At 42.4% G+C, this 20,056-nt stretch overlaps 1 protein-coding gene across 2 annotated transcripts in view; it reads right to left on the reverse strand.

Annotated features, from left to right (window-relative positions):
- The window catches only part of snap25a (synaptosome associated protein 25a), a 38,367-nt gene extending 18,816 nt beyond the window's left edge, over nt 1-19,551 (reverse strand). The window contains exons 1-2 of one of the 2 annotated variants that reach the window (XM_032585340.1): nt 19,370-19,551; nt 20-163 (exon numbers count right to left, since the gene is read on the reverse strand). In XM_032585340.1, the coding sequence (XP_032441231.1) occupies nt 20-91 (72 nt within the window). In that variant the 5' untranslated portion in view covers nt 92-163; nt 19,370-19,551. The remainder of the gene's footprint in view (nt 1-19; nt 164-19,369) is intronic. The other variant, XM_032585339.1, reaches the window with a different exon arrangement.
- Between the last annotated feature and the right edge of the window lie 505 nt (nt 19,552-20,056).

Genomic DNA, 20,056 nt, shown 5'->3' on the forward strand with positions numbered 1-20,056 from the left:
AGAAGTGAGTTCTTCTCACCTCGTCGGCCAGCTGGTCGGCGCGCTGCTGCATGTCTGACAGCTCATTGCGCATGTCGGTGTCATCGGCCATGGCTGCTGGATGTGGGGGGTGGAGAGGGTCTCCAAGAGGGAAGAGAAGATCCTAATGGGAATCAGGGGTGGGCTGCAAGAGACGGAGAGAGAAAATGAAGGTTTTAGCCGAGTTTAGCAGACACTGGTGTAATCTAGTGAGGACTTTATTGTTGAAGAAAATGACTATGAAGGTTAAAAACCGGAATACAGGAGGAAAATCAACTGGAATATCCCCAACTTCCTGTGTAAAATTCCTGAGTAAAATGAAGATTAGCCAAAAAGAGTCAGCAGAGTTCACAAGTAAAGTTCCATTCATATTGACATTAAGAGCATTTTACATCAGAGTCATATTCACCCGGTCACCAATGCATTCATAACATCTCAACTTTCCAACTGCAAGATGGCTGCCCTCTCTGTTAAGTCGGGTTTGTTTCCTTTCTCTGATTCAGAAAAAATGTGAAGTCAGAACACCATGCAACATGTATGTTTTTATTGCTATGAAGTTATATTACGAATGAAGCCCGGACTTTAATTTTGCTTAACATACTACAAAGATTTTAACATATTACAAGCTTAATGGAATTAGTCACTTTTTTTTTTTTTTACAAATAAAATACAGAGTCAGAAACTTTGTATCCACGTTTTCTGGTACGCCTGTAAATCTGAGCATTCGCAAACAACAGGGATGGATGAAAAAGCTAATTCTCTTGGCCTATAAATAAAATATTTTTCTATAAGTATCAGTAAAAACCATGTATAGCTCAAGGACATCCATAAATGCACCTTTTCCATTCTGAGGCACATTGCTTTTCTAGACTACAAGTATCTTTGGCACAAGACCTGATTTACAGAGTTTGTAACTATAATTTCTGTTCAGTCCTCTTTAATCCAGCCCTAGTTCATTTGCATAGAAAGTCCGGTTCGTTTGAGGAGGTGTCAATGTGCAATCAAACTCTGATGTGGACCAAAAAGTGAACTCTGGTGCGGTTTGAATGCATATGCAAATGCTCCAAAGGCAAGAAGCGGACTACAGCGCAGGGCATTCTGGGTAAATACAACCAAAACAAGCAGGCGAGTCTAGTGAGAGAAATAGCTTATGGTCTTTCCCTGACAACCACTAAAATCTGACCCCACTCCATGTTTGTTTACATTTTGCGAAGTAGGAAGTTGTGCTCAGTGTCTTCTTCAGAGGGTTGTGTGTGGTTTGTGTCCATCTCACCCGGTACCTGACCATGTGTTTTCCACTTTCAAGGACAGGAGAGGTAATCATCACAGAGTAAAGATATATAAAAAAGTACAAGTTGTTAGCACATAAAACAACTTAGCAAACACACGCTAGTGACTAGCTAGCTTGATTGATAATTCTGGATCCTTACGAGCCAAGTTAACGTTAGCACTAGTACCAGATGTTTTTAAGAATTAAATAAACTTCCTTCTCTTACATTTTCCCCTTCTGCATCATGGGTACTCGATCAAGTAATAGCAGAGCTGACCTGCTGAGTATCAACAGCTCACAGAGGCTTCATATCGCCGGATTCCTCACCACTCTGGGCTCCCATGAATATACACTTAAACCTAATTAGGCAAATTTCAGCTGGATGTTTCTTTTTAATTTCATGACTGTCTGGAGACATTTTTAACACCGGGAACCTTCTTTTGTTCACAAACTGTTCATCCCTTGACTTAACCTTATAGGAATCAGCAAATAAACCAACCAATACAGTTAATCAGATTGATTTTTTAAAATATTTTGCCATTTCTGCTATGTGCTAAGCATATTACTAAGTACAATAACCTTCCTGGGTGTCAATGCCTTTCAGAACGGAGTCTGTATAATTTGGAACAGAAGATTTGGGCCTACTGGACACGTCTCATTGTTGTGACGCAGCGAGCGGTTGCTTGATATATTGCACCAGAGCTCCAGGTGCGCTCTGTCGCATCACAACAAGCATCTGCTGGTTCTATTCATCGCATCACGAAGCCTGGCCGTGGTGCGATCACACGGCCTTCCTCCGCACACACCCACATCAGAAGGTTTCTGAGAAGGAGACAAGGAATCGCTTCGACCTTCAGTGTCACATTTATCCTTCACAAGTCAGCCGAAAAAAACAAACAAATCGGTTTGAGGGAATAAAAAAACACACAAAGCTGGACATAGAAGTGTGTACACTCTTAAATTACTTTGTTGAAGTTTTTGGTTACATCTTGTGACATTTCTTGTCCACATCGTTAGACGATGATGGTCAAGCCATTCTCGTCTTGGCTCCCATGAAGGTTGATTGGCGGAACTGAATTGAAAGCTGCTTCAACAAGGTTTTAGTTTAACTATGTTAGTTTATCCAACTTTGTTATTTCAGCTTCTTAATATCTTTTTCTTTTAAAGGGGCAGTATTATGTGTTTTCCAGGCACATGGTACCATTTTACAAAACAATCAAGTAATTATTCTACTAGTTTAGTTGTTGCAAAAATCCTATATATTAAATATAACTTAAACAAAATTTGACTTCATCATTTAATGCCTTAAAATTGGGCCTCTGTCTGTTTAAGAAGCTCCTGCTCTTTCTGGAAGTCATCACAACATGGCTCCTCTTTTAACCCTTCAGCAACGTTTTTACCAGGTTTCACTGAGAAGTACTGTAGCTCGTATGATGAGCTCAGCAGAAGTGTAGTTCCACCAGGTGTTTGCTAATTGCTGCTGGCTAGTCTGAAGGATCTGAGTGGGGGAATTGCAGGAAGGGGGAGCTCGGAAACTGCAGCTCAGAGGAGGAGCTTCATCCTCGAAGGCGAAGCTAGGTCCACCCAGACGTTTTGCACAGCTGAATGGTTGCCATGGATTAATGGTACAGAATATTTCTGTCCACTAAAATCTGGCATTTTAATACGTATGTGTAGAATTCAATGTGAATCTAGCTCGTGTAGTGAAAGGAGCCCGTCTGCCTCCATGCATGTGGACAGACGCTACGCTGAATCCACAGCTGCATCATAATGATTAGGCCTCTGCATTCATTCAGGAGACGGTTTATTTAAATGAAGCTTTTGCACGTTGAGCCGGAAACCATTGTATTTACGCAACATGCCTGTTCCAGTTCTCCCCGCTCCACTTCTTCCCATGTTTCACCCCCCCCAACACACACACACACACACACACACACACACACCCTCTCTCTCTCGGCTCTTCGCCTTGTTTCGGCGTTTGGCCGCGCTGGTTACGTAAACCCCAGAGTGGTCAGCGCAGTGCAGAGCTTCATGCCTGGATCAAAAACACTGAAGGAAGACGGAGCGTCATCGCCTACCCGTGTCGTTGCATAACTCAAGTAGAGGCAATTAAATTTTCACAGGCTGCAGCGACCTTTTACTTTACATCCCCAATCAAAAGCTGAGCGCTTTGCATCTTGGCTGCCCTCCACACTGCCAGCGTCAGGCTTTCTCATGAAACACAGAGCGAACGGTGAACAAAAGCAGCACGTTCTTGCCTGGTAAATCACTGGCTGTCGCAATACCTTCTAAATCAGAACCACCGTGAAGCGAACACTGAAACCAGTAAGAGATGTCTCTCACTGGTTTCAGAGAGACATCGCTCTCCAGATCAAACTGGTGACCTGTGAGTCGTTAGGAAAGCTGCGCTATCATCCAGGAAATACCTCCACTACAGAGGACAGACATTTGTCCTGAGCCCGCCATCTGATTTAGATTCTGGTGAGGCTGTCTGAGTTACATTTCATTTTTAAATCCAGCTACCGGCAGTTCACTGAGACAGAATCCTCATTTTGTTTTGAGATACAGAGACGGCTTAAGATTTAGAACTGGCAGAAATGTCCTAACCTCTAACTTTTTTGGTGTTTTACTGCCAACATACCTTTAATAACTTCATTGTAATATTGATAGATCAACACATTTAAAAGTTGTGTTTTACTTTATAAATTCACATTTTGCTTGAAGTCTTTTGGGGAATCAACTGAATATTTGCCTCAGTCAGATTGGATGGAGATTATCTGTGAACACCAGAGTCTTTTCACAGAATAGATTTAGGTCTAGGCTTTGACTAGGCTATTCTAACACATGAATGATCTAAACCATTCCATTGCAGCGCCAGCTGTATGTTAAGAGTCGTTGTTGACCCGGAAAACTAGCATAATGGATTGGTTTCACTGGAACTATGGGGCAGGTCGAAAACAAGCCGCAACCAGCCAACCAACCAACCAACCAACCAACCAACCAACCAACCAACCAACCAACCAACCAACCAGCCAGCCAGCCAACCAGCCAACCAACCAACCAACCAGCCAACCAACCAACCAACCAACCAACCAGCCAGCCAGCCAGCCAGCCAACCAACCAACCAACCAACCAACCAACCAGCCAGCCAGCCAACCAGCCAACCAACCAACCAACCAGCCAACCAACCAACCAACCAACCAACCAGCCAGCCAGCCAGCCAGCCAGCCAACCAGCCAACCAACCAACCAACCAGCCAACCAACCAGCCAACCAACAAACCAACCAGCCAACCAGCCAACCAGCCTACCATCACATCCACTTTGCAGTGGCACTACCAACAATTCACTGTGGAACTTTTAGTAAGAAAATTATTGATTTGATTTATTGCTCAAGTTCATTCTATCCCTGTTATGAAACCACACTGGAGTTCTACTAAGTTCCTGAGGAAAACCAATTACTTCACATTTTTGTCAGAACAGGCTTCTTGCCAAGCTGCTTGCTTTTATATACTTGTGGGGAAGGAAATGATTGGAGCACCTGAATATAATGCTAATTATGAATGTTTTTATTTAAATCCAGTTCTGCCATCTTCTCAATCTACAGAGAGAATACTGCAGCATCCGTCTTCACAGACATGCACATACAGATACGTAGAGAGACACTTTGGGACAATGTTTCCATGAGACTGTTTTTTTCTTTCCAGCAATAATCTGACATATTTGTGGCCCAACCTCCATTTGTTCCATTCACAAACCCACATTTTTTTTAGATTTACAACCCAGCCAATGCGCCGTGTCTGCCGGCTCTGAGTCGCCACAGACCCGTGTGTCCTTTGCTCCTGACTTTTTATAACCCTGTCATCGGCTGTTACACTCCCGCTGACATTTATGGTGGCTAACGGTAAGCAGTGTGACCTCTTCACCTGACGCGAACAGGATGACAGCGAAGCAACAGGGAATGGAAAAAAGAAGGACTCACACTGCCGGTTATTAAAATCATAAATACAGGCTGTTGATTGGTGCTTTGAATACACAAACCCAACCGTACGCCACTGCTGTTGTGTGTGCGTGCAAACAGGCGTGTACTCTCTCGCTTTAGTGCCTCCATTTTGTTCCGAGGTCAGGGGCAGAGTGAGGTTTGCTGATTTCATTTATGGCTTAAAAAAGGTGCCATAGCTACAGGTTGCTACACGTCACTCAACTTTTATTACTGCTGACTAGAAGACAGAGTCCATCTCATTACATTGGAATACATCTGACAACATCATTTATTTCAGCAATTCAATTCAAAAAATTTAACTATACTATAGATTCTTTATGAAGTCTGTGACATTTTTGAAGCATTTTTCCATAGCAAGTTTGATAATTCAGTTTTGGTTTCTTAGAAAATTTTTCATTACAGCCGACCGTTAAAAGGGCGGTATTGTGAACTTTCCAGGAATATAGTTCCATTTTTTAGCACTATAGCATTATGTTACATTCAGCTGATATAAAAATGCTGAACATATCAAACAACACTTAAAAGAAATTTAACTTCGAAATCTGACACCTTGAAATCAGACCTCTGTCTCTTTAAGAAGCTCCTACTCTATCCGACAGTCCACCTTCAGCACGTTTTCACAACATTACTTCTCCATGATGCTGTTTACAACTGCTGGACTGAAAAGTAGTTGGTAGGATGAGCTCAGCAGATTTTTAATTCCACCGGGTGTTCGTGAATTGCTGCTGCTGCTAGTCTGAAGGGGCCCAATGGAGAAGGCGTGGGGACTGCAGCTCTAAGGCGGAGCTTTGGATAAGTAGGCGGAGCTTTGTGAGGGCAACCATTTAGGCACCCTGAATGGTTGCCATGGAGATTCAAGGATTCTTCAAATATGCATAAAAGAATCAAAGCAACATTTCAGGTATGTTTTTGATGAAGGAATAACATTATAACCTGATGTAAAGCTAAAAAAAATTACATTTACAAAATTCAGCCCCTTCAAGAATAAAAAACGTGACCCTACTGAAAGTACAATATGTTGACGTACCATAAAGAACATGTAGTCAGTGGAGACTCCTGCTGAAAGTTACAAATGTGAGGTTTAGCTCACGTTTGTGACTCCTGCCGGAAAATGAAACCAGAATCACCATAAAGCTTGTGAGCAGCAGGAAAAATAAAACTTGATAAACCACAGCGGACCAAAACAAATGCATGACATGGCATCCTAAATCATTACTCCTGTGGAAACTTCACACCGGACTTCAAACAACATGGATTCTGTCCTAAAATAAATGCTAAATTATCTTTGATCTGAACTGGTGTCGCGTCTGGTTCAGAAGTGACTAAATATGAGCAATAATTCATCAATCTCAACTAAACACTTGAATGGATGATATACTGTAGACCTCCACGTTCCTGTTACTGCTAATGCTTGTGAGACTTTCTCCTTCCACTCAACTTCCCAAATAATATCACTGGATACAGCGCTCTGTGGACAGACAGCTTCTTAGATAATGTCAAGTCAGCCGTCTTCTCCATGACTGTGTGGGTCACCTGTGTCAAACCCGAGACCAGGGGGCCAAATCTGGTCCACCGCAGCTTCTTATGCGGCCCTCTAGGCTCCATGAATAAAAACTTCAAGATAACAGCTGTGTGCTTAAATATTATTTTTTTGTCAGTCAAATCAAAGCAGTTTTTTTCTGTATGTATGATACAAATTACATCAGTCAGTCCCTCCAGTATTTCACGCAAAATCAACAGATCTCTGCACGTTTTAACGCTAATCCGTTCTACAAGATTATTGTGACTTTTCCACAAAAATGGTCAAAAACATTAGGTGGCAATATTTCCTACTTCTGCTACACATAAGTGCAAATTTCATTCATTTTGCTTAATGAAATCCTAGATGACAAAATGACAACAGCTCTACCTCATCTCTGCAGTCTTCACCATGTTTACTCTCCTCTTAAATCTCTGACTGTTTCTTTTAGCATTTAATTGGACAGAATTAAAGCGTGGAGCGTTTAATCTCACGCTGTATCACCGGGCATTTCCCAGATTCTCCATCTCAACAACCAAAACAATTCACGATGTATTACATGATGCATTTAATTGCAGAAAGCTTCAGGTTTTGCTTCGTAAGATAATTCATTCTGTTTGCCTTGGTTTTACTGCAGAGCCTTGTTGTCACTTGGCAAAGACACACAATGGTTCTCTGTCCGGTGAGCCAGTTGGTCCATGTTGTTTGACATCCAGTATTGGTTTCACATTTTAATGTTTTATTCAGCTCTGCATGTTTGTCTGTTACCTCTTGAACGACTCATGTAATTATGAAAGTGAAATACAGAAAATTTCCTGCAAATAGTGAGAACCATAACTCCTTCATAGACTCCTGGTGAAATTGCCACCGCATTACCAGATGTTTGTTGGAGTTACCACGGTAACCCGTTACTTGGTACGACTCATGACACCAATTCGATAAGGTCAGCGCGACAAAAACATTCTAGTGAAGTATATCAAGTGAAGTTTAAAAAAAAAAAAAATTATAAAGTGCCAGCTGTTTCTATCTGGTTAAAGGAGCGAAAGACTGAAGAAATGTCTTTAGAGGTCAGAGTGAAACTTTTAGGGGAAATTGCACCTCTAAATCTAAATTCATCAACTTCACATTAAATCAACAACTGGATGATTGAATAAGGTATTCCAAGAGCACAATGTACCCCAAACACACAGTAATTAGTGTTAGATTGGATATTAAAGGTTAGCATTTGGCTCCTTGTGTGGCTCTGATCTTAACTACCATACACATTTTTGGATTCTACCTAAAAAGCTGGGTCTGTTTCAGGAAACCAGACAAGTTAAATGAGTTGTACCGTGACATGAAGGGTGGTTTCTCTGCTAAACAAATCTGTGATACTAACACTTTAAGACACACTCTGGTTTGTGGTGGCGAAGAACGAGCCGAGTCAAAAATGCACAAGTGTGCAATCCCACCAGAAGCGTTTAGTTTGCTTTAATCTAACTCTGGTTCATTTGCCTAGAAAGCCCGGCTCGTTTTGGGAGGTGTGAATGCATAATCGAACTCTGGGCTGCCTAAAAACCTCGGTCTCGATTCGGTTGAAGTGAACTGGTGCGTTTCGAATGCGTATGTCAATGCGGACCACTCCAAAAGCAGGAAGAGAACAATAGCAAAGGGCATTGTGGGTAAATACAACCCAAAACAAACCAAAACTACCACTAGCGGGAGAAATGGCTTTTACCAACAACAAAAGAGAAATCCTACAACCACTAAACTCTGACGCCACTCCATTTGTGTTTACATTTCATGAAGAACAAAGTTGCATTCAGTGTCTTCTTCAGAGGTTTTTATGTTATTTCCTTCAGTGGTTCTTGGTGCAGCGCCACCACAGGTGTGGAGGTGAACAGGGCTTTCAAGCGGTTTGGTTAGTTTGAGACACTGCAGTGTGAAAACAAACCACACCAGCTGAAAATGGACCAAATATTGCAATGTGGTTCCCAATCAAAGTGAGTCTACCGGACGATCAGGTGAGAAAACACCCCAACTCCTTATTTATGATTTACATAACCTAAGGGGACAAAATCCTATATACAGACACCTGAAATTAACCTCTCCATTTGGATGGCTTTCTTCTCCTTTGAATGGAAAGCAGTCAGTTGCGGCAGTCTGAACGCCTCGTCTACTGGAAGGAGAATCAGAACTCACTGGTCGGACAGTACAACTATTCTGGCCAGAAAATTTCTTGGCAGAATGAACTAGAGGGCTTCTGAACTTGTCACCTCTAACATCTATGTAGAGGTTGCCAACAGATGAAAGGACATTAAAGTGTCCCAGTGAGGTGGCACTTCTATTCCAGAAAGCAAAGCAATGCAACCTCAGTCTGAGAAACCAAGTGTCTGAAGCTGAAGGCCCCTGCAGTGACATGCCAGTGCCCTACTCTAAAAATGTTGTGTATTATTGACCAAGAGAAGTCAAGAAGCCATCATTTATTCATCTGTTCCCACCATTAGTGCCTACATGGCACAGACACACGGGTAAGTGGAGAAAAACTGGAGGTACTATATAGCTGGATTGGTTGTCAGCTTTGGTTGGTAACAGTTTCTACCAGTTTAGTTTTGTACTCAGTGACTTGCATCAATTCCACCTCGTTGTTCTTCATAATGTTTGAGAAGTCGGTCACTAGTAATCAGAAACAGGTCATGACCTCATACCTAGCGTAACTCTGCTGCAGTTGCAGATACAAAAACAAGTTTGCCTTTTGCTCACTGAGGGAGCTAACTGTTAGCAACGCAAAACGATTACAATGCATTCATCTGCATATTATTCATTAAACCGCTGCAGCAACCTGTTTACAGACAAGGTTACCAACTACTGAATCTTTAGGTCATTTAATGAAGAGTTTATCACTTCAGCTGTTACTACTGTTGCTATGTGATGCAGCCATGTTGGATTTCAGGGTTGCAGAAACCTCTGGCATCAACTTTAAATGTTTTTAAAGTCACTAACTTTATCTGTAATGTTTTAATAAAGAACTCAAACAAAAGCCAAACAAAAATGTCAAAAGTTAGCATGCTAGCAGCACCTAAAGCTACTACAGACTGAGTCTGTGCTAGTTACAAAGTCTCAGACTGCAGTGACGCTGTGGCTGTAGTGCCACAGGGACGTGTGGGTTTGGTTCTTTGACGGCTGTGAAAGAGCAGTGAAAAAGTTTCTGCCCTCTTCCATTTTTTTAATGTTTCAGATCGGCAAACAATTAAAAATTATCTGAGCAAATAGAGACAGATTTGAAATCATGACTCGGTCAAATTTCCCCAATTACCACCAGGACTGATTGTCAAACCTGTAGAATGAAAAAAATCACTAAAGTAGATCCTATCTGACAACAAGAAGGCAAGATCAAAAACATCCACAATATGCACCAATCTAAAGGAACTGAAGAACAGATAGGAAATAGTATTTGATGTCAAGCAACTTGGAAAGATTTACAAAGTCATTTGTAAGGCTTTACGATTCTAGAGACCCTCATTACCCACAAATGGAGAACACGGAACAATGGTGAACCTTTTCTGGAGTTGCCAGTCTACCAACTTCAAGAGCGACTTGACAACGAATGACGTGAAGGATGTGATTCTTTTGACCGGCTCTTTACTCTGAACGATAGGACTTGAGTCACAGTGAGAGCCGTTCTCTGTTTTTCACGACTTTTCTTGCTCGCAATGCTCTGCACACACTGTCATAGCTACTTATTTCATTTAAAATTATATTTATTATATAGGAGAAGCACCGTATTCAAGAAGAAAAAAACTGAAAGTCTATAGGAGAGTACCATGCCGAAACTCGAGCACAAAAAAATGTCTACTTGGAATCGGATGTGCGGTATCACACACCTCTAGGAGAGTGGCCTAGTCAAAATCTAGACTGAATCTAGGGAGATGCTGGTGGATGACATTAAACGGGTCATTCATAATAAAAAAACTTCTTAATATGTATGAATTAATACAATTCTGTAAGGGAGAGTCGCTCAAAAGACTCACTACCAGTCGTTAAATGTTTCGTTTGCTGTAGAGTAAATAAGCAAGTAAAGGCAAGTTAAGATTTTACCTTTCGGTAAAACAGAATGTTCTGAGTTTATCCACCACACCTGTTTGGTTCTCCAACACCAGCTTTATCAATCACATTACAAAACCGTCACTCTGAGGATGATTTATAACATCTGTAATATCTGTTATTATGGGTTTCTCAGATCATTCAGAAAACTAGAACCACTGGGTAGATGAAGATGTCTGTGTGGAGAAACAGGGGCCTTCAGAAGGAATCTGCGTCACAACGCGCTACCAGGCATGTTATACAACACCAATGCAAATTCTACAGGGCATGTTGTATCCTTGCCAACAGCGGTTTATGATGGAGAGTTGGAATACAGCAGACATTATAGGATACTCTGAGCTATCAACGATCTACTGAAGCTAAAGGTTCATCCACCAACGACTGATATTTGGGTGGTACGTAAAATCCCCAAAATGTCGTCGGAGTCTGCAGTCATCGAGCAATAACAGAAAACAGAATTGTTTTTAGTGCCTGTAATGTTTCAGCTTCGTTTTGTTTCAGATCAGACAGCCTGAGGGCGTGGACGAGGCTTTTGATTCAGAACTAACCGGCGTCTATTCCGGTCCGTATGCGCAGAGGAAACAAGGCGGTAAAAGAAGAAAAGCAGTGGCGCAGATTGGGGCTCTTTATTTTTAGACTCAAAGGCAAATAAAAAGATGACAAAACGTACAAAGGAATATGCTGTGATTAAAAAAAAGGACTAAAATAAGAACAAAGCTTTGTGAGCACACCCTGCCAAAGACATTTGTTTGTATTCGGTTCCCTCTTCGGTCTGGAGCCCGCACAGTCACATTCATAACCATGTGGCCGCTGCCGATGACACTTCAGCGGATAGCGGGTTCCGGGGAAGATGACGGTTGACGAGCCGGATATGACAGGGAGGGGGCGCTCACGGCTGTATGCTGTACAGCTAAAAGGAAAAATAAAAAGGAGCGGAGATGGTTCCGTGCTGCAGGTTACTGCAGATAAACATATAACCGGTAATCACCCAAGGATCTTCTGCACAAACCCACCGCAGCCTGAACGGAGAGCCACTTCTACTTTATGAGCGTATAAACACAGCAGATGTGGGATTTATTTTCTGCGGAGCTGATGGAATCCCAGGGCAGGAAGCGATCGGAGCGGCAGCGGAGCACGACGTTCCTCGTGTTTTTCTTAGATGCTGCAGCGTTCCGTCAAGATGTTATCCTCTAATCCAGCTCAACACATGAACACATTTAGCTGCTCTGCTATTCAAAACCTTGTATGGCCTTGGGATCTATGATGCAGGATATAATACTGCAGTCCCATTCTGGATTTTACCGAAAGAATTCCCAGGTTTCTATCTATCAAATTTGGCAAACAGGACAGATCTGATGGCCTAAAAACCTTGAAAGGGGCAGGATGTGTTTCCAGGCACATAGTGCCTTTTGTTACCTTCAGTTATTCTAAAAATGCTAATATACAGTACAGACCAAAAGTTTGGACACACCTTCTAATTAAAATGGGTTTTCTTTATTTTCATGACTATTTATAAGGTAATAAATCCCACTTATTAACCTGACAGGGCACAACTATGAAGTGAAAACCTTTTCAGGTGACTACCTCTTGAAGCTCATCAAGAAAATGCAGAGTGTGTGCAAAGCAGTAATCACAGCAAAAGGTTGCTACTTTGAAGAAACTAGAATATAAGGGGTATTTTCAGTTGTTTTACACTTTTTTGTTTAGTGCATATTTCCACATGTGTTATTCATAGTTTTGATGCCTTCAGTGTGAATCTACAATGTCAATAGTCATGAAAATAAAGGAAACTCATTGAATTAAAAGGTGTGTCCAAACTTTTGGTCTGTACTGTATATCTTAAATATGACTTAAAATAAATTTGACTCTGAAACTGGGCCTCATGTCTGTTTAAGAAACTCCTGCTCTTTCTGAAACTCCGCCTTTTGGAAGTCATCACAACATGGCTCCTTTTTTAACCCTTTAACAATGTTTTTAGCACTGAGAAGTAGTTTACATAATGAGCTTCCACCAGGTCTTTGCTAATCGCTGCTGGCTAGTCTGAAGGAGCTGAGTGGGGTGAGTCAGGCTTGGAAACTGCAGCTCTGAGGAGGAGCTTCGTCCTCGAAGGGGGAGCTAGGTTCATCCAGGCGTTTTGCACAGTTGAATGGTTGCCATGGATATTAAAGGATTTCTCATACATGAATGAAAGAATCAGGGGTACGCTCCAGGTATGTTTTTGTTGAGGGAATAACAATGTAACATAATATAAAGCTAAAAAAAAAAAAGTCGATTTCATATGATTCTACTTGATGGACATTGTTGAGTCATTCAGGACTTGCATAGAAAACACCTTAAGTATGTTAAGATATCTTACAATGTTATTGTAGGGGGCAGCACTCCCACAAAATTGTCTGTCTGTGCACCCAAAACAAATTTCCTGTTGTAACATCGTGTTGAGAATGTCCAGTTAATAACATGATAAGGTGCCTCTGTGTTGTAGACAATTTAAGCACCTTAGAACGCTAGTGATGCTAATGGTGAAACTTTATACAAATGAATGTACTTTTAACAACTTTTTAAATAATCCAGAGTGCATTGGATCAAAATTCAAAACACATAAAGTGCTCAAATCTGAATTGGATTATGTCTCATAAATACAAACGACATGGTGGAATTCGTCATGGAAACGCCACTGCTTGGCCACATCATGACATCGTCCTTTAGCAAACAGTGAACAGACCGCGCGCGCTTGCGGGGAAAGGTACAACAAACAGGAAATGTGCTGACTGTTCTCGCTTCACCGACCCAAACATACAACGCCTGGATATGATTTCAGAGTGAAAGCGGAAGGCGTGGACGCGGACGCTGGTTTCAACTTACAACAACAAGGCCAGAGGCGTGGCCGACCCTGGGGTGAAAACGATACGTTTGGAGCCACAGATCCATGAGCAACTCGAGCTGTTTACGCCGCTTCCTGCGTACGCACGCAGAAATGAGTAACGGCTGCCTGTTTACGGGATGCTTATGCCGTTTTCTCTCCTCAAATCACTAACGTCTGTTAACTTTAGCTTTTTATTCTTTTGCTTTCCTTTTAATTTCTTTTTAGAGTCTTTTCAGCACTCAAAAGTATGATATTATATGAGCAGAAGCAGGGACAGATGGCAGTAAGATGGCAGCACCGGACCATCAAAATAGATCTGCGTCACAGACACCAAAGTGGATTTCAGAGACAACAAATGGGAACTTTAAGGCAACATTAACTTCCTGCAGCTGCTATATTTCTTCATTGAGAAGGTAACAATGATTAGGGCTGAGGGCTGAGTTTAGACCATTTCCACTGTGGATATTGGACAATCAGTATTAAATTACTTATTTCCAGACTGGAACGGCTTTGCTATGGTGGAGGTGTCGAATATTAAGCTAAAATTAATAATGTTCTTCATGGATACGTATGAGAGGAGCTCCACTGCGCCGCGGCGGCTCGAAGGCCTGCGTCTAGGCAGGGGCCATTTTGTTTCTGTGTTTTTGTTTACTGAACACGCAGAGCGTTTCTCGGAACAAGCAGGACAGTCCCGCAGGAGCTGACTGGACAGGAAAAAAGCTCAACTTTGGCAGCTCCCACCTGCAGAAAAACCCACCGCTCTTCTTCCAGTTCCCTCAAAACAACCTCAGAATGCAAAACTGGAGCTCTGCTTTTCTCTTTTGTCTTAAGAACTCAATATTTTTCAGGAAAATTTGCTCTTTTAAAGTCAAACCTGAAGAATGTGAAGCACAAAGCTAGTAATGCTAGCATTTTTAGCTTTGCTGAACTGGCTGGTAACTGTTGTCCTCAGGCTACTTGATCATATTGCAATTAGTCAAAAATGATTTTTGTTGTTGTTGTAGATTTCAGAAAAAATGTGGAGACAATTGCAACAAACTATCCTGACCAACAAAAACACACAAACATCAGCCGTGTCTCATTTATCATATAAGAATGTTTGCCTGGTGTCAGAAAAGCAAACAATCATTTTGTGATTTGTGTAGCATTAAACTTTACTGTGATTCAAATTCAAGTCAGAAAACCAGCCAGATCGTAAGCTAGCCTGAGACTTAGCTCCAACATATTAACAACCCATTGAAAACCACTGCATTCAATGTGGTTAGACAACGCTGAGACAATTGAACAATTAGTAGCATTCAGGTATAAAACACAGCTTATTACTACATCTCTCTATGCTTTCATAAGCTGAGAAGCCATATTGGATTTTCAGATCGAAGACTGTGTCAGAACTCTATAATTATGGAACTTTTCCAGTTTGGTTTCTGAAACATCTTCCTGTTGGTAGTTATGTCCAAAATTAGAGATGGGCGTCACTTTATTGCCCATCTCTTCCATCCATCCATCCATCCATCCATTTTCTAACACTCTTGTCCCTAGTGGGGTCGGGAGGGCTGCTGGTGCCTATCTCCAGCTATAGTTAAGGGCAAGAGGCGGGGTACACCCTGGACCGGTCGCAGGGCATTGCCCATCTCTTATAAAATCCAATTAAGATAACAATGAGTCATTCTGGAATATTAATAAACCCTAAGTGGGAAAGCTTAGAAGCCCAAAAACCTAATAGGAAATTTGGACTGTTACTTTTGATGTTCAAAGTATTTTTCCGCTGCTTTCTTCAAAAACGATGCCTATTGACTAGTACATTTCGGTTTTCACCAAATATTTGTGGAAAACTCTTATCACATTTATTATCACCGGATAAAATGCCATAAAATTTTAAGCCTTAGCATAGTCTGTGTTCATCCTACTCAATAAATATATTTACACCACTTTAAAATTTAGCAAGTGTTCCTGACATGAAATCTGTTTACATTTTTAATCTTGTAAGTGTACTGATCAATCTGCTGTATTTTTCAGCGACATTATGTATAACTGTGGCTCTTCTGTTTTGAATAAAAGCCATTTATGTTTAACTCAAACTGTCGATACCTTAAAATCACAAAATGTGCTATTTTTACTCAATGTTATCAATTTATCTAAAGGTTAGGTCCATATTGCCCATCACTACTCACACTCAATACTCAATGCTATCTGAATCTCATTCACCTTTACTCAAAATCTACGCTTAATGGACTTTGAGTGAAAGAGAAGACGATAAAGTTAAAACATCCAATTCCTGCACATGGTTGTCATGGCTCCACTGGCTGCATTCAAAGAACGGGAAGGTAAACAGTACGACCAGCAGTTAAACTGAGGCCTGAGGCGGCTGGAACCAGCTGACGAAAGCCGGTGGTCCACGTCTTTTGCCTGAGTGGACCTAAAAAAGGCGCTTTAGCAGAAAATAGCAGTCACTTATTGCTGGGAGCGCAGACAGGTACGCTCATCTATCATCTCCTGCAGGAGCCTGAACGCAGAAGCTGAACCCATTCTGAGAGGACGGATCTGAGTTGGAGTTTTTTTTTTTATGTGGATCAAAATATGATCAAGTATCCTGAAAGCAGGGTATTTTATTCACGGTTCTAAAACATGAATAAACTATGATCAAATCACCTTATATGTTACCTTTTTTACGCATTTTCTTATGTTACAAACACAAATCTAAACGTATTGTATTTGGACTTTCTATGACAGGTCAACACAAAGTGGAAGGAAAAATATACGTAGAGTTCAAACGTTTTTACAAGTAACAATCTGAAGTGTGTGGCTCGTTTTTGCATTCAGTCTCCCTAAATTAGTCCAAAGTCAGTCCATGGCCGGTACCCTGCATGTTTTAGCTCTTTCTCTGGTTCAGCACACCTGGATCAAATGATGGGCCTCTGCAGAACATTATGACCAGCTCAGCAGGCAATTGGGCCATTTTAATCAAACACTCTAAAGAATCGACATAAAACCTATATAAAATCACAACAGAAAAAAATACTGTAAAGTGGAAAACATAAGTGCTTTGCTCAACTCACAGAAACCTTTGTAAACTGCCACACAAAATGTTTATGTTGTTTAAATAAAAACAATAAGCAAGTATAATCGCATTTATTTGTTAAAACTACAAATGTTAGTAAAAGAAACTTCTAATAGTCATAACCAAACAGTTCTATTAACAATAGGAATTGAGTAATGGTAGAAGACTATCATAACATCACCTTCCTAAAATGATATTTGTATATTGTTTCTCCGAAAAACAATAAAAACTCAGACATTATCATTTCTCAACTAAATACCCCCGGACCGAACTTGAATAATGCTGCTAGCTTATAGCACTTAGCATTTGTCAACAACTCATAGGCGTTGACATGCTGCCAGAATTACGGTGCGATAAATAATAAAACATAATTTAACGAAGCTTCTTGGCAGATAATTTGCCTCAATGAAGTGCACTCGAATCATTAGAATAATAATTACACCCATAACTAATACCGTATTTGTCCAAAAAACGTCCTCCCTGACCTGTCTGCTGCCATGTTTGTTCTCGAATCTTCTGAGATCTACAGCGAACAGCCGGACGCCATTTTTATTAATTACCTCTGAAGGAAGCTGGAAAGCAGGTAGGGGCATCGAGGAGAGGTTCATATTACAACACAAGCCACAATTTTCTCTTTTGTTTCATTTTTGTACACGAAACGTTGAAAAACCGTTTCTCGTTTTGCCTTCCACTTCGAACAATCAGCCGCCATGTTTGGTGGCGTCATTATTCACCGGGCTCGTTTTAACCCAGACTAGGAGAGCTGCTGGACGAAAACAGATGAAGGCCTGCTCCCCATCAGGCTCCCCAATAATAATAATTTTTAAAAAATAACGCAAAACACGCAATGCTCCGCATCAGTCCCACACGCGGGAAGTGAACGAAGTCACCACCGTTCCCCACGCAGAGAGGATCTGCCTCTCCAGCTCACACCCCCCTCACTGTTACCGTGACTCCCCTGCTCTGCAGTCCAACACGGCGGGGGGAGGGAGGGGGGAGACTGCAGAATGTGATCCTGATCATGGTCATGTTTGGCTTTTTTCTTTTTTCTTTGTCTTTGACATGATTCAGACCAATCCACGTCGTTCCTCAGGAAGACCCCAAGATGTCAGACTTTGAAGCGGCGTCCATCGGAGAGCACGCGGCCGGTGTGCGCCATGCGGTTTCGTGTGAAGCAATTCCAGCTGCGCCAGAGATGCAATCTGCTGCATCTTCGCATTTAAGGACAGCCGAGCCTGAACGCCTCGCGGCAGCAGTCATGGCAACGCGGAGAAACGGCCGTCTAAACACGCGGCTGTCACACGAGTTTAGGAGATGATCTTGATTTGATTTTAGATTCCAGAATTTGTGAGATTGTGTGTGTTTTTTTTTTTTTTTTGCTTCGTCTTGCCGCAACAACAACAACAACAACAACAACAAAGCCGCCCTGGATGTTCCTCCTGGTGCCTGGAGGAACAGGCTGAGCGCTGGATGCGGGAATCGGCGCTCGATTTGCGCCACTTGAGTCCACAGAGATGGACCCTGAAGGTGGAGAGTATAGAGGAGGAATCACGCGGGTGGGTGGGTGGGTGTCATAGTGCGGGTTTCACCACGGCTCTCCCTGGAGGGAACCCCCCACCCCCCATCACCTTAACACCCACCACCAAGATCTTTTTTGGCGCTCTTTCCGCGCCACAGCCACGTAAAAAGGTGCCACGCAGTTGGCCTGAAGGCAATAAAAAAAGGGAGCGACGCATTTTTATAGCACGATCGTGCCCCCCCCCCCCCCTCCCCTGACAGGCTCCACCGCAGTGTTACCCCCCCAACCCCCCCGCCCAACCCACACACACACCTCGCCTCCTGTTTGCCTCAGGACGCTCGGTGTGTGTGTGTGTGTCTTTGGAGGCTGTCAGACTGATTCATGCTTCATCATCTTGCTGCGACATCAGCGAGCTTCAACAAAACATCTAAAGAAATAATATTTTAAAAAAGGTGGTGGAGGGGGGTGGGGTGGGCTTTTTCGGACACACAAATCCCTTCACTTCCCCCCCCCCAAACTCTCGCGCACCTGCAGGAAATATCTACGGCGCTGTCCGCGGTGCTGAAAAGAAGACGAAAGAAAAACCGCCCACATCCACAACATGCGCACTATTGGCGCAGCGGCGCGTCCCTGCCCAGCCAACACGCTGCGTGTTTCGGATCCGTCACCCCTTGGGGTGTGGGGGTGCGTGTGTGTGTGTGTGTGTGTGTGTGTGTGTGTGTGCGTGTGTGTGTGTGTGTAGGGGGAGGTGGGGAGCGGAGGTCACGCATCGCCTCCCCACTGTTCCTGTTCTTGTTCCTCCCCGCGTCAATAAGCGCATAAATCAACTCATCCGTTTTTGAACCAACAAATAACGCCACTATTTCCTCCTGATTAGCTTCATTTATAACACAGAGAAGTTGAAGAGGGAAAAAAACAAACAAACCAACCAACAAGCAAAAATATGACGTCAGCCGCTTGGATCCGGTCAAAGCCTCTCGTGTTAAAGAAAGACGGAAAGAAAGAAAGTGCATCGTTTAGTTTGAGGTGAGCTCTTACCTGCGCCTGCTGTCAGTGGCCCGCAGTCAGTATGGGACGGAGCGGAGCGTCTGTGTCGACCAGCAGCTGTGCAGAAACACACACACTCTCACTCTCTCTCTCTCTCTCTGTGTGTATGCGTGCGTGTGTGACTGGGATGCTGCAAAGGCACTGCGCGTCCTTCTGCTTCCTCCTCGCTTCTTCTTCAATGGTGGAGGGGGTGGGGGCGGGGGGAGCAGCGCAACTCTTGTCAAAGATGGCGGACACTTTTGACGTCAGCAGCAGCTTTTAATAGATATCTGTCAGAGAAAGACACAGAGAGAGAGAGAGAGAGAGAGAGAGAGAGAGAGAGAGAGAGAGAGAGAGAGAGAGAGAGAGAGAGAGAGAGAGAGTGAAAAAGACAATATTTACATGTCAAAGGTCCTGACACAAGCTTTTCATTTCACCTCAGATGCACCGATGATTTTTGTTTTTGTTTTTTGTTTTTAGTGTCGCTTCTTTTTCTTTAGTGATTCAATGAATAAATGTTTTCATACATTCATCGATTACAAGAGTTTAAAATAAGTCGTTTGGTTTGTTTGGCAGAAAAGTGCGGTATGCTCCTTTAAATAAACCTGTTTCGTAAGATGACGTATTAGGGCCATTGTAGATGGAAAATAATAACAGTAAAAATAGAAGGAGTACAGTACATTTCTTCCCAAAAAAATT

This window comes from Xiphophorus hellerii, chromosome 15 (assembly GCF_003331165.1).
Source record: "Xiphophorus hellerii strain 12219 chromosome 15, Xiphophorus_hellerii-4.1, whole genome shotgun sequence".
NCBI classification, from domain to species: Eukaryota; Metazoa; Chordata; class Actinopteri; order Cyprinodontiformes; family Poeciliidae; genus Xiphophorus; species Xiphophorus hellerii.